Genomic DNA, 16,371 nt, shown 5'->3' with positions numbered 1-16,371 from the left:
GTAAAATTGCTTTTGCCTGGTGTTTTAATTTTTGGTGGCATCACTTGGTTGAAATGTATTTCAAGTCTTTGTCTGTTAATTAGATTTCTCCATACACCACATTGGCATTGTTCTTCAAAGATGTTTGGGTGTTTTGTCCCATTTTTATGTGCTTTGTGTGTGTGTGCTTGTGTGTGTCTCTGTCGGTCGGTCTGTCTGCTTTTGCATTTTGTCAGCGTGGCATTGCTGGATGACTGTTAACATCTTGATTGTTTAAATTTTGGGATTTCCATGCATTTGTTGCAGTTGGTATTGATACCATTATTTGTATTCATGTTGCTGTTTGCTAGCACTCTTGTAGGATTAGCTTTGTGCAGAGAACGGGCATCAGTATTAAATAAACTCTGTAAGTAAAGTGACAGAGTAAAGCCAGCATGCACTTCACTTTTCTGCACATCATTATTATTGCAACACAGTGTTCCTTGATGTTCCACGTATCTCTTAATCAGGTTCTTAATGTGGTGATTGTTCTGCTGGTAGCAGAAAGCCGTTGCTACAGAAATGGTAAACTGCTTTTAAGCTTGGTTAAAATTTGAATTAGAATTGCTGCATTCATTAGTAAATGTAATAAGAAAAAAGGAGAGGAGAAATAAGGAGTTGCAAGCTGCTAACAGTAACGAGTAGAAAACCAAAGGGCCAGTTGATCTTCAGCCTTGATGTCATTTCACTGTTGTGCTGTTGTCTTATTGTAGTGCGGGAAGACAGTAGCATTCAGTGGCACTGCACTGTAAGTGCTGCAGGAATATACACATTAGAGGACCTTCTACTTGATACATTTTTACTGCATAGATTGCTTTTCAATGATCTGCCCTATTACACAGTTGCTTACTCTCAACTATATACCACAATTTTCAGTGGCTGTGACCATGTTAATATGTCTAGTTCCTTTATTGTATACTGTACATTTCTGTAAGTGTTCTTTAATGTAGACAGTATAACCATCCCATAATTAATTTGTAGGCAGAATAAGGGAAAATTTGGCAACTGATGTAGAAATGTTGTATCGCACTGCAGTCGTACACCACTTTTGGAGCCTTGCAGTAGGTTTAAAAAAAGTTTGACCTGTTACTGTAAATCCCATTATTTGGGTAAGAAGATGCACAGAAAGTTTACCACTGATGGTGAGAATTTCCTGAAGCACCAAAAATGTGTTGATTTTACCCTTTATTCAGCTGCTGCAGTTGACTGTAGTCACTATGGCAGGATCATCACCTGGGGGTTGCTAGTGCAAAAGTCAGTTATCCTGGTAAGTCACTGTAAATCTGTTGAAAATGTCTACTCTTGACAAGCAGGAGCAGCATGAGTAAAGGGTACACAACAAATCACCAGATGTTGGGGTACATGGCTCATCAGTGGGTGCTTAGTATGTCAGGTTATCCACTTAACAGTGTAGTATCCATTATGATTTTATTATTTTTATAGTTTTTTCCAATTTCATAAAAACAGTACTGCTGTGAATTCTGCTCCAGCAGATTCTAAATATTGATTTTGTGTGGTTTTCAAGCTTACCTAGAAATTCATTTTTGCATATTTTGATAATTTTATTTTCAGTTCACACCAAAATAACTTGATTTGAAAGCCATAACAATATATAAGCATTATTACGTAGTTTGAATATAATTTCAATTAGGGCTTTGTATTTTAAAATGCTTAGAGATCCCCAGTTTTGATAGTCTGTGCATTATACAGTCCCTGCACATGCCAGTAATATTTGATATTGAGTTATTACCCATTTCCTTCCTTCGTTTGGCCCAGGTAACTTTTTTGTTCAGGTACTCGTTATAAGGTACCTTAATTTTAATTATTAATCCTTTGGGTGTTGCCATTCCTTTACTTGCAGCCTCTCGACGCCATTCCAGGTCCACTAGTGCTCTTTCCACTGCAGACTCTGTGGGGCAGTCAGGTGAACATGTGTTAAATGCATGAATAATCTTTCTTGTACATATGCACTGCATTAAACCTTTCTGTTACTCATTACTAGGTATTTGCTGGTGCCACTGGCATGCTGTTTTGCATTTGTGTTTTTGTTAAAAATACATGCCTTTTAAGTTCTCATTATACATCTTCTGATTACTTTCTTCTTTTTTAATACCCTGTGAATAGTACCATAACATACATGTTATAATGCACTGATGAACTGTTTATGACCTTTCATGACATGTTATTTGATTTATATTTGCATATCTGTATAGTTAAAAGATGGAGACTGATGTTTTGAGATGTCTTCTTCTAAAACTACCAGGCATGTAGAAAAAAATATATATTCATTTTGTTGAGACGCAGTAAGCCATTTGCATGTAGGTGTATGTACACATTAAAGGCCTTACGCTCTTTTGTTTTGGGCTATGTTGAAGACTGAATTCAGTGACAGATGCATTATGGACTAGTAGCATGCTACCCTTGCCAGGCACCTGTTGTTGTACTAGTCTGTTACCCACTATAGGTCTAGATGTTCTGTTTCACAAAAACATAGCATTGTGGGAGGATCAGGAAAAGAAATGTAAAATAAGGCAGTGTCATGGTAAATGTAGCCTTACAGCCTGGAAGGTGTTTAATCTGGTTTATTGGTTGTCTGGTTTATCAGTTAAATTTGTTGATGGGAGGGGATGCATGGCACGTGTCCGGTTCCTGTCAGCTAGCATCTGCCTTTACATTGTGCTTTGTATTTTTTAAAGTAGCATAAGGCACTTGCTTACCCTTTATTCTGTCACCATGACCTGCTAGAAGATCTAGGGCAGTAAGAGTTTGCACTAACATAGTAAATCTTGTCCAGACCTACAAGCATCTGTTGCATGACTGCATGTACTGGTTATATCTTGGTGCTGGAGGTACAAGGCATACTACTGTAATACCCAGAGATTATTAAGTAACATATAGCATGTTTTTCAGTTGATTGGCAATTGAAATTTCATTTTAGGGGATTTTACTTCCCCTATTGCCTGAGTATAAGAAGTAAGAAGGCATCCATTTTACCAGTCACTTCATTTCTTCTTTAGGGAATGAGGGTTTTTTTCTTTTGTATCGCTAATCTCCATAATGCTCTTTTGTTTATAAACTCCTTTGCAGACTATTGCAGTATCATATTGCATATACTGAAAGACAGAGCTTCTGCTTTTCCATTGTAACACGCTTCTGAGCACTAAAAAAAAAATTAAATTGAATTTCAACGTTTGTTATTGGTCTCTATGAAATCCTGTATTATATGGTTGTGTATTTATTTTGCTTTGAGTGGGATCCCTGAAATTGTCTGGCAAGAATTACATGGATCCTAGATTGCTGCTGTACGCATTGTCAAGCTGAAGCTCTGGGCTTTTATACCTCACAATTATTTCATTGTATTCAGGTAGGTCTGACACACTGTTTTATGTACCATGCTTTAGCAGCCTGTTGCACACTGAACATAAGCAAGAACTTAATACTGGTCTTTGTTTATGTGATGTGCACCAGACCTTGTTGCTGCTATAGTATCATTTCCTGCTGTTGAGAAATTCATTCTGATTGTGCTGCAGTTTATGCATTCCAGGTTTATCCACAGGAAACAGAACAAGAATAGTACTGCTTCCTTGGCAGTGTTGTGATGTAAGATCTGAGCATTGAGACAGTCCTGCTGCAAGATGTGTCCTTCACAGTGTAATTGTAAAGGTTTTCCTTATGTGGCATATAGAAGCATTGGTCTAATTTTTAGTAACAGTGCAGTTTGTGACAGATAAACTTGAAATGCTTAAGCAGAACATTTTGCAAAGCATATAAGCCATGTCACCATGTTTACCTGTACTTAATCAACATATATTTTTTATTACTGTAAAAATTAAAATTCTTTTCTCCAAACAGTTCTGATGTGGCTTTTTTACAACTGTGGATTTTCAAAGAACTTGCCTTCTGAATGTTTCTGTTGATTGCAGCTGCATGGAAGTTAATTCCTGTAGGTTATTTATGAAGGTGCAGTGTGTGTAGTACTGTGTATAGCTGGCAAGAGAAGATGAAGATTTTCCAGTTTCTTCCTGTAATGAATTTCTGTGATGTTCCTTTATAGAAGCTTAGGTTGTCTATTAAGTGATTCTTTAAGAGGTGGCCGAAATGGGACTTGGTCAGCATCAGACCAGTCTGTTATGATTTCAAACAAAGCAAACTGTATGAGCCTCTATGTTGGCTGTTCCAATAAAATAAGGACACTCACACAGGATTTGACAGTGTTTAAGAAGTACTAGTACATTTTCCTGAATGTTTAGCACTTAGTCATAGAGGGATTTGGCCTTTATCCCCTTCAGCAAGAGTTGGGGTAGTCTTTTAAATTGTTTTACATTTATTTTTCTTGTGTGGGTCTGTATATGTACTTTTTAAAATGGTTTTATATTTTATTTTGTTGTGTGTGCATCTATATATATATATATATATATATATATATATATATATATATATATATATATATATATATATATATATATATATACACACATATACATATATGTATATGGGAACCGTTTATAATCTCAAAATACTGAAACGTCGAATTTCAGTATCTCGAGACTATAAACTCGAATTTTTTAAATAGTCAAAAGTTCATAATCGTGAATTCAAATATCTCAAATTTGCGGTTATGGCCTTACGCTACGTGATGTCCAGGATTGTGTATTTATGGTGCATGGTGCCGTTTGTGGATCTAGGTGTTTTGTCAGGTAAGCAAGTGTTTTGTAAGGGATTTGAGTGGGGGTTAGTGTGTGTTTGAGTGTGCTGATATGTTTGATGTTTGTGTGTGTGAGGGACTGGAGAATGTGCGTGTGTGAGTCTGCTTTTGTTTCCTGTTTGTGCGATCTCGGAGTTAGTATATATAAGTGGGGTGGGTGCAGGGGGGCTTGCCCCCCTGCTTATGTGTGTATGGGTTGTGTATGTGTGTAGTTTTTGTTTACCTTGTGATGTGGGTGTTGTGGTGTATGTATGATGTAGTGTATGTGGTTTGTTCGGGGTTTTGTAGTTTCGGTGTTTTGTGGACTCTGTTTCATAGTTTCGAGATACTGAAATTCGATGTTTCAGTATTTTGAGATTATGAAGTGAATCTATATATATATATATATATATATATATATATATATATATATATAAATATGTGTGTGCAAATTTTATATATATATATATATATATATACACACACACACACACACACACACACACACACACACACACACACACATATATATATATATATATATATATATATATATATATATATATATATGTATGTGTGTGTGTGTGTGTAGATAGATATAAATATAGCATTTCTGCCACCGTTAAGTCCTTGCAAGATTGTGAACAGTGGGGATTGGGTTTTGCACTTTCCCCCACTGTAGAGCAGTCTCAGAGTTGCTGTATATAATTGGCAGGGTGTGTGTCTGGTACAGGGGATACAGGATGTCCTTCAAGAATGCAACTGCAGTCATAACATGTGGGTTGTCCTGCCTCAGGCAGCCCTCGGTCGGCCGGATTCCAAAGTCTGGGTCCGACGTCGGCTGATGTCGCATTTCTCTCCGACGTCAGAGCGGCTGGAGTATATAAGCATCAGCCGACGCCATTTTCTCCAGTCTTTCTTGCCACGCGGTGCCCGAAGCAGAAGCAGTTCGCAAGTGCCGGTCGGTTAGCTCCTGTTTTCTACGATACCGAAGTCATCAAAAAAGCTAAGTACCCCGTTGGGGACCTTTTCTTGCCTCACCCGATGTCAGAATTTACTGAAAAAGTTAACAATTGTCTTTTTTGTGGTAAACAAATACCTCATAAGGATTTCCACTCTTACTGCCTCCCTTGCCTGGGCCCAGACCATGACGTCTCGGCCTGTGTAGCCTGTGCTCGCTTCAACAAGCGCACTCTCAGGCGCCGGGCGGAGTTCGCTGAAGATTTTTTCGGCGATAAATTTGCTTACACCATGCCGTCGGATCTTCCGACATCGCAAACTCCCAAAAAGCGAAAAGGCCGGGACCGACATCCTCCGCCCGTGTCTACCACCGACTCCACGCCAAAACCTAGCGCGAGTGCTTCGGTTCCCTCTGAGATGGTCTCTCCACCGCTCCGAACCGAAGACACCGCATTACCGACGACTCCGATTCCAGACATTACTCCGACGCCAGTTATAGATTTTCCTCCGGATACCGAAACCGAGGAAATGCCTGAGACCATTGCTGTAGACAAAGTCACTCCTACACGTGGAGCTGCCAGGCCTCCTATGGCCATGTCTATTAAGGCCTACACTAGCGCTAAGGCAGCCAGCAAAACAAAGCATACTACTTCTAAATCCTTACCTCAGCCGACTCCGGAGACACAAATTATGTCCATGGCTGCTGATTTAATTTCCATGATTAGAGGTTCACAGACCCATCCTGAGAGAGCATCCCAGCCTCCTCCTGATAAAAGGCCCCGGGTTGAACCCTCTGACCCTACTCCTTCAGATGAAGACTCTGAGGGCTCTGTCCACTCTGATAGCCAGGAAGAGCTCTTCCAGACCTATGAGGACTCGGATGCAGAAGATTCCATACCTTCGGCCTCCCCTCCTGAGGATATTTCTTTTGGGGAAGTTCTGCACACCATGAGGGAACATTTCAAGTGGCAGGGCCAGGAATATTCTGATTCCAGGAAACGCCTTAGGACTTTCCTTAAGAAGCCTCAGCACAGGCCCTTAGCTATTCCTCCTGTACTTGATGTTCTGGATGACTTGTATTCTGATTCTAGTGCTACCCCTGATACTCTTCCCTCCTGCTCCAGCTAAGCCAGACAGGTATTACAGGGTCCCAGAAACTCATTCCCATTTATTCAGGGCCCATACTGTTGATTTGGAAACTATTTCACAGGGGCCTAAAGGAGTTTCAGCCTCCACCTCAAAAAATCCTTTGCCCTCCAACAGGGAAGCAAGGTCATTTGAGAGATGGGGGTAAAAAGCTTTACACATCCACTACCTTATCTATGAGAGCTTTAAATTGCCTTTTTCATATGTTCCAATATCAGGATTATCTCTTAGAAGATTTACAAAAAACATTAGCTTCTCCTTATCCTTTAGACAGGAAGACTTTGCAGGAAGCTGTACATAACACTGAGCAAGTAAGCAATCACTTCCTGCAGTGTGGATATGATGCACTGGAAGCTTCATGCAGGGCAGCTATGACAGGGGCAGTGATGCGTAGACATGCTTGGTTAAAAGATCAACCTCTACCAGATCATGTAAAAGCAAAACTTCTGGATGCACCTCTGGAAAAGAACAAGCTTTTTGGTGCAAATGCTAAGGATGTGTTAAAGACCATCGAAGAAAAAGCAAAATCAGTTCAAACTGTAAAGGATTTCCTCCAGGTTCAACCCCCCAGATTCAGCAGGAATTGGCCTTCAAAAAACTGGTCCTTTCCTAATCCAGAAAAGTTTCAAAGGGGTAAGAACAGACGTGGCCGAGGAAGAGGCCAATACAGAGGCCCTTACAGGGGACGTCAATGGCAGCCAGGAAACCAAAGAAGTGACGCAGGGGTTTCTCCTGCCCAACAACCACAATCTCACTGACTTTCCTCTAGTACCGCCTACCAGGGAACAACCAGAAGCTCCCTTGGGCGGGAAATTATCTCTGTTTGCAAAAAACTGGCACAGACTGACAAAGGACAAATGGATTTTGGACATTATAGACCGAGGGTACAGGTTTCATTTTCATACCTTACCAAGAAAACAAGGCATGCCAAATCTACCACAACATCAAAGGGCAGAGGCTGTCAAGCAAATCACTCTGCTAACTCGAATGAAAGCAATAGAAAGAGTTCCAAAACAAGAACAAGAACAGGGGTTTTACTCAAGACTATTCCTTGTTCCAAGAAAAGAAACTCAATGGAGACCAATACTGGACTTGTCCGCATTAAACACCTTTCTCATAGTACCAAAGTTCAAAATGCTGACTCTACAGCAACTCCTTCCCATGCTGGGCAAGGAGTCGTGGCTGATTACTCTGGACCTCAAGGAGGCATACCTGCATGTCCCTATCAGACACAGCTGCAGAAGATACCTCAGATTTCTTGCAGGGCCAGAGCATTATCAATTCTCAGCATTGCCATTTGGCTTATCTACTGCCCAGAGTGTTTACAAAATGCCTGGCTTCAGTAATTGCTCATTGCAGGCTCCAGGGTATACAAATTTACCCGTACCTGGACGACTGCCTCATACAAGCGGACGACAAATTGATGTTGACAAAAATCTGGAATATGTCATACGATTACTTCAAGCTCTGGGATACACAGTCAACTTCCAAAAGTCAAGACTGCAGCCATCCCAGCAAATAATCTTCTTAGGAGCCAAACTAGACACAGCCTCTCAGATGGCTTACCTGACAGAAGACAAGCAAGAGAAGTTAACTCAATACTTCAAAGGTTTAGCAAAACTCACCCAGATGACTGCAAGGAGATTCCTACAGGCCCTGGGTTACATGGCATCCTGCATTCTACTGGTTCCATTAGCAAAACTACACATGAGAAAGCTTCAATGGTACCTAAAAAGCATTTGGTCTCAACACAGCAACAACTTGGAGACAATCATACCACTCATTCCATGCTTACAAAAGGAATTCCTATGGTGGGCCTCGGTGAGCCAGGAAAACACAGGTATGTCATTCAAAAAACCACAGATAACACAGACCATGACTACAGACGCCTCAGACCTCGGATGGGGGGCGCACATGGAAGGCAGGTGTATACAAGGACAATGGTTTCCGAAGGAAACACATCTGCATATAAACCAAAAGGAAATACTGGCAGTAATGCATGCTATCGAGGCTTTTCAAAACCAACTCCAGCAAGGTCACTTAATGATACGGACAGACAACACCACTGTGATGTGGTACATAAACAAGCAGGGGGGCACCCACTCTTACCCCCTTTGCAGACTGACAATGCAGCTTTGGGAGAAATCACTGAGTCTAAACATCCAGTTACAATCACAGTTTGTTCCAGGAAAAGACAATGTGTTGGCGGACAGCCTAAGCAGGAATTTCACAGATCCACACGAGTGGAAGTTACATCCGAAGGCTTTCAGACAACTCACTTCGACATGGGGCAAGACAGAAGTGGACCTATTTGCCTCTCACCTCAATCATCTCCTACCAAAATTTTGCACAAGGACATACCATCCAAAGGCTTGGAAAATAGATGCTCTTTCATTCAACTGGAACTCCCTAGCAATCTATGCATTCCCACCTCTGCCACTGATGACTTCAGTATTACTAAAGATCAAAGCAGAGAAGCCCAAGGGAATCATAATAGCTCCGGATTGGCCAAGACAACACTGGTACCCACTACTACGGAGCATATGCCACACCAGGAGGTGGGCCCTCCCTCTGTGGCCTCTACTTTTGACTCAGCACAATTTCGAAACACTGCACCCAAACCTTCAGACGCTGCAGCTAACAGCCTGAGAGATCCCATAAATAACTTCAACCTATCCCTCTCCAAGGAAGTTCAGCGGATACTAACAGAGGCTCGAAGACCGTCCACCAGAAAGGACTACTTAGCAAAGTGGAAAAGATTCAGCAATTGGAATACCAGCAAAGGGCATGATGCATCATTACTGAACATCCCACTTATCTTGGAATATTTGGCAGACATGTTACAGAGTGGCCTCTCATATTCTTCAATAAAGATACATGCATCTGCTATTTCAGCTAGATACAACACTGATCCTCCTGTTTTTTCTCACCCTTACTAAGACAATTCCTCAGGGAATCAAGAACATTAAGCCACCAAGAAAGGCCCCAGTGCCAGCCTGGGACCTCAATTTTGTCTTAGAAAAACTGACTCTACCTCCTTTTGAGCCAGCAGCTTCAGTTGACTTGCAATTTCTCTCATGGAAAACAGCTTTCCTGTTGGCAATTACCTCAGCAAGAAGGGTTTCGGAACTACAGGCCCTAATGGCAATACCACCCTTTATTATTTTCCACAGAGACAGGGTTTCATTAAGGACCAACCCTACCTTTATGCCAAAGGTGGTATCTAGGGTTTCTCTAAATCAAGCCATTCATCTGCCTGCTTTCTTCCCCAATCCTGAGAATAAGGGGGAAAGGCTTTTGCATACCTTGGACATTCATAGACAACTTCAATACTACCTGGACAGAACCAAGGCCAGTAGGAAGTCTGAACAGCTTTTTGTAGCTTACGCCCCTGCAGTCCAAGGAAAAGCAATTTCAAAACAGACTATTTCTAAATGGATTGGACATCGCATCAGATTCTGTTATTCCTTCCATGGAAAGACTGTTCCAGCCTATGTCAGACCACATTCCACCAGAGCTACAGCCACCTCTACAGCATTTTTAAGAGGGGTGCCTACAAAGGACATTCTAGAAGCTGCTACATGGAGCTCCGTGCATACATTCTCAAAACACTACAATCTCCCCCTATATTCCAGATCCAGAGCAGGCTTTGCTTCGGCAGTCCTGCAGGGTTTGATTGCCACACCATCTCTTTCCTAGAGCATACCTCCTCCCCCAGCTAAGCTATGGTATTCTACCCACATGTTATGACTGCAGTTGCATTCTTGAAGGACATAGTACAGTTTTGTACCTACCATAAATGTAGATGTCCGATAGACATGCAACTGCAGTCGGGTTTTCCCTCCCTCCATACCCCTCTATGCTTAGGGTCCACTCCTATCCCCCTCACTCTTAGCTGGGGATATCTGTTATGGTGTAGTTGTTTTATTGCTCATGTAATTGTTTGGAATCCTGTTTTGTCTTACAAATTGATTACAGCCTTCCTTGGAGGGCACCTGGCATCTGGGGCAAGAAACACTGAAGAAAATGGCGTCGGCTGATGCTTATATACTCCAGCCGCTCTGACGTCGGAGAGAAATGCGACATCAGCCGACGTCGGACCCAGACTTTGGAATCCGGCCGACCGTAGGCTGCCTGAGGCAGGACAGCCCACATGTTATGACTGCAGTTGCATGTCTATCGGACTTCTACATTTATGGTAGGTACAAAACTGTACTTTTTCTCTTTGTGTTTCATTGTCAGTCGGCTGATGATCGAACATTTGTGTTTGATTGTTTGCCATTTGAAAATGTGTTTTTTCGATATTGTGTGTAGCATCCATATATATAAATTTATGGGTTCACTTTATAATCCCGAAATCCTGAAATATCGAATTTCAGAATCTCGAGATCATAAAGTCGAAAACTTAAAATCCCGAAACCCCAGAAGCGAGAATTTCAAAATCGTGACTCCTACACTAACCATACACCACACACAAACACATACATAAACCTTCCCCACACACAAACCTACACTACATACAAGCAGGGGGCCAAGCCACCCTGCAACCCCCACACCCCCCTACTTACATATACTAACTCCAAGGTCACACTACACAGACAAAAACACGAAAATACCACCATACAACCCTACATTCCCCTCGCACACACACATCACAGTAACAAAATATACTGACACACACTAAAGCCCTAACCAAAACCCTTAAACATAAATACTTGCCTGAATCTCCAGCTATCCTATCACACACACCGCAACACCAGAAGAGCTAATTCAACATCTCCGGACTTCGGGATTTTGAAATTTGCGCTTATGGGGTTTCGGAGTTTTGAGCTTTCTGCTTTATAATTTTGGGATTCTGAAATTCGATATTTCAGAATTTTGGGATTATAAAGTGTTCCCAAATTTATATATATACATATATACACACAGACGCACGCACATATACACACACACACACACACACACACACACACACACACACACACACACACACACAAACAGACGCACGTGTGCGTATGCATGTGTTTTTGATGTCAAATAGTTCTTCCCAGTGCCTCTTTCTATTCTGGTGGCTTCAGAGCCAAGTGTTCTGGTCTTTCCTCTCTCGGATCAGACTGTTCTAATGGTCTCGGATCAGAGAGTTCATCTGACCCAGTCAACTCTGAAATCTACAGACTGAGGCTTGGGCAACAGAGTCTTGGATTAGACTTGTTGGGTCCATTCTTGTCTATGAGTACTTTGACCCTCAATTCCTTGACACCGGTCTCAGCCTCAGGTCCGATTGATGTATCAGTACCTTTGGCACTGAAGTCTGCTTTTGAGAGGTTTTTACCATGCCAACAGGCTAGACAAGGAGAAGAACCACTTGCTGTAGTTCCTTCTTGGACCCCCTGCTTTGTCTAGAACTTGTTGCTCTCATCAATCCCAAGAACAATCCAGTCCTCACAGCCTCAACCATTCCCTGTTCCAAAAGAATAAGAACACCTCTGTCACTTCAAAGATACTCAGCAGGTGGAACCAGCCTTGTTTGGGCCTGTTTACCACTCCCACCAATATGAAATGCAGGGGCTACTTTACCCTCCTCCCTCCATAACGTTTTGTCACTGAGGGATACTCTCATTCCATCTTTGACCTGCTGCATTATTTATATACCTTTCAACTTCTACCTCAATGACAAAATGTGTAACAGAAAGCAATTCTGTGCAAGGACTAGGTTGACCTCATTGCCCCTTTCTGGTCCAGGCAATCCTGGTTACCTTAATAGCAAGTTGAAAAGGTTTTCTCAGTGGGCTGTTGCTACAGGTGTAGACCCTTTCTCAACTTTTGTTTCCTCCATCTTACAGTTTTTAGAAATCTGTTTAATTCTGGGGCATGTTATCCACCATTAAAGCCCAGTTTGCTACTATTTCTAATTTTAATGATAGTTCGTATTCATCTTCAGTGGCTTCCCTTAAAGTCTCTAAAGCTTTCCTCAAAGGAACCTTTTTGATGAGACCTCCAGTTAAAGACTCTGTTCCTGTGTGGGGCCTTACTTTCACCTTGCAAGGGCTAACACAACCCCCATTTAAACTTTTGACTTCTGCATCCTTGACACACCTTTCCAGGACAATGTTATATCTGGTATATGTTACTTCAGCCAAGAGAGTTTCTGAGCTGCAGACATGATTGAGGGAGCTTGTTAGATTTTCTGCCCCTCTTTAAAATTTCCGAAGGATTTTCTGACTCCTCTTCCAGTTTTGGCAAAAAAACAAAATAAACCATTTCAGCAGAGTGCTGGTAAACAGATGTTTTAAAAGCAATGGCAGGGATGTTCCAGAAAGAAGGCTGGAACCCCCCATTCAGAACAAAGGACAGTCAAGGCAGAATGACCATATAAAGAACCTTGTGCCCCCCCCCCCACCACACACACACACACACACACACACACACACACACACACTGTGACAGTCCCTTTTCCCTTCAGAAAGTCTGAGTCTCCATTTCTCTCTTTGGCAGCAGATTGTTCAGACAAACGGATTCTGAATGTGATACATTTATGGTACACAAGACAGTGAGAGGAAATTTGTCCCCTCCAAGGGATTTCTACCTCATCTGCCAGACCAAGCACTTCTCTTCTGTTCTGTCCTACATCATATGCTGCCTCAGGGGTAATTAAAGCAGTTCTCCTTTTTGTAGTTGGGACAGTTGTTTTATTCAGGAAAGGTTTTAGTGCTTTTACTTCACAACGCGTTAAATCTTCCTGATTTGTGCTTTTTAGTAACCTTAGATTTAAAAGATGCATTATCGTCACATTTCTATTCCCCAGATTTCAGGCATTTCTTAAGGTTTTGTGTGTCTGGATCACATTATCAGTTCTCTTCCTTACCCTTTGGGCTATCCACTGCTCCAAGAGTGTTCACAAAGGGTCTAACTCCTGCAGTAGTAGTCTGCAGTCTACAGGGTATTCACATTTTTCCATATGTAGACTACTTGCAAAGTGTCAGGAATCTTTCACCTGTTTAAGAGATCTCATTCACAGGCTGGGATTCCATTCAAACAATCAAAAGTATTTTTTGACTCCATCACACATGGTTGTGTTGCTGAGGTGCCTGATAGACATCTCAGCACAAAGGGTTTTTATTCCACAGAAAAAAAAATATTTATATTTTTATTTTAATCTATTCCAGAAGTTTTTCACTCAGAAGTCTGTCATATGAGGAAATAATTCAAGATTCTGGGTCATGTGTCATTCAAGATTGTCATCATACCTTTTGCAGTATTCCATGTGAGAAGAATACAATGGTATCTGAAGCCTCTTTATTACTAAGATCAGCACCCATTGTCTTTTCAAGTTCCAGTTCTGAGGTTTATAAAAAAGGAAATCACTTGGTGGAGATATCAGATATCCATAAACCCAGGTTTCCCACTCTTCTGACCTGCTCCAAAGCAGTAAGTCGCAACAGACACAATGGACTTTGCTTGGGGAGCAGTATCAAGGGGAACAAAAAAGACTGACAAAAGCACATTAACAATAAAGGAGAGGATAGCTCTTATGAAGGGTGTCAACTTTCTGAATCATCTCTGGTCCCCAGGACCTTTTCAAGTAGATGCAAACAATACCGCAGTGATGTGGTACAGAAATGAGCAAGGGGGAATCATATATTACCACCTTTGCAGATTAGCCTTGTTAGCATGGGATATATATCTTTACAACACAGTCTCACTCTACAGGCATCTTACATTCTGTCAGAGCAGAATTGTGTGGCGGACAAACTTAGAAGAACAAGGGTAGACCCTCACAAATGGAGACAGGATCAGGAGGTCTTCCAGGATTTGATTCATCTGTGGGGAATTCTATGGACATACCTATTTGCTTCCTCTCTAAACAATCAACTGGCAACATTTTGTTCCCTGACTCCATGCAAGAAGACCTGGAAGACAGATGACTTTTGATTTCTTTTTCTTAAACGGGCATGTTTCTGTATGTTTCCCACCCTTTCCAATGATATCCAGAATACTTCTGAAGATTCAGAAGGAATCCCCAACGATCACTGTGGTGAGTCCCTGCTGGCCTAGGCAGTAGTGATTCTCCCTTTTTTTAGAATTGGGCAGCAAGATTTACTACCAACTTCCTCACAGAATGGATTCACGCACAAAAAATAAGTGTGTTTGATACATCCTAACCCCATGCAACTACAATTGACTGCCTGGATGATAGGTTCGTAATACATTTTAGGCATATGTTTTTTGAGGACATGCGGCAGGTATTTATGGAGGCAAGATGGCCTGCTGCTAGAAGAATTTTTTATTTTGTGTCCACAGAACAGTTAACACCGTATCATGCATAGTTTAACACTGTATCATGCATAGTTTTTCTCTAGTTTTACAGTATGTGTGAGTTATTGTCCTACTCCTCTGTCAAGGGTCATTTTTGTCAGCCATTTCAGTATGTCAGCCCATGGATTCCCTCTTTCAATACATTCTCGTGGAAATATTTTTGAAAGGGGTGCTATATACGAAGCCTCCAAGAAAACCTGTGTCTCATAGGTTCATAGTTTGGTAATAGGCTATCAGCCCTAGGGTGTATACAAGCCTAGCCATAACAATTCCCTGGCTATTTCTTCCCACACTATTTACTTCCCTGGACCCCTGTCTAGCAGGGCGACTGATGTGATCCCCGGGGTGAATTTCCTTTCTCCCATCCAATCGTCAAGGTTCCTTTTGAAGAGGGCCAAAGAGGCACTCTGCTTGACATGTATGGGCAGTCTGTTCCAGAGTCTGGGGAGTCTCTGGGTCAGGAACCTATCCCTCCAGCATGTTTTGTTTATTGTGATGACAAGGTTTAGATCCCTGGAGCGTGTGGCTCTGAGGGATTGGGGTTTCTTTAAGTGTAGCATGACCAACAGCCCTGGGTTTGACGTGGCCTTGTATGTTAAGCAGAGATCGCCTCTGAGTAGACGATATGCTACCGAGTATAGCTGGAGTTTTTTAAGGCAGTCAGCGTAGGGCATCTGCTTTAGGACTGTGATTCTTTTAGTGAGGTATTTGCAGATGTCTTGAGAGGTACATACCAAACGGGGCGTTGTATTCTATAATGGGTCTAATGAGGGAGGAATACAGTGGGACAATGACCTCCTTTTTTCTGGATGAAAAGCCCTTAGTGATGAGGTGTACCACATAGAAGGATTTCCTGACTGTTGTGGCAATGTGGTTATCGAATGTGAGACCACTGTCCACCTGTGTCCCTAAGTCTCTTATCACACTTTTGGTGTTTAGTGTACTGCCACCTATATGGTAATTCACGGGTACATGTTTTTTCCCAAAGGGGATAACTAGACATTTCTTGGCATTGAGCTTGAGCCCATGGCTCTGGCACCAAGCATCCTCTCTCTGGGATTTTAATTTTGTGCTGGAGAAGTGAACACTTACTTCATTTAACAAGCTCGTCTGGCTGACTTGAGGCTGTTAACGTGGAAAACACTTTTGAAAATTGCTCTAACCCCTGCAAGAAAAGTGTCTGAGTTGTAACCTCATCTCCCACTTCAGAGACAGGGTTTCTTTGAGAACTAATCCTTTTATGCCTA

General features: G+C 41.8%; 1 protein-coding gene across 1 annotated transcript in view; it reads left to right on the top strand.

The window, feature by feature from the left end:
* Positions 1–16,371, top strand: part of CLASP1 (cytoplasmic linker associated protein 1) — a 4,127,769-nt gene that overhangs the window by 2,481,627 nt on the left and 1,629,771 nt on the right. The window contains exon 24 of the mRNA XM_044073692.1: positions 1,880–1,942. Coding sequence (XP_043929627.1) covers positions 1,880–1,942 — 63 coding nt within the window. The remainder of the gene's footprint in view (positions 1–1,879; positions 1,943–16,371) is intronic.

The sequence above is a fragment of the Protopterus annectens genome, chromosome 6.part0, assembly GCF_019279795.1.
Source record: "Protopterus annectens isolate FY-2018-M chromosome 6.part0, PAN1.0, whole genome shotgun sequence".
NCBI lineage: Eukaryota > Metazoa > Chordata > Ceratodontiformes > Protopteridae > Protopterus > Protopterus annectens.
This window is presented reverse-complemented; position numbering and strand designations above follow the sequence as displayed.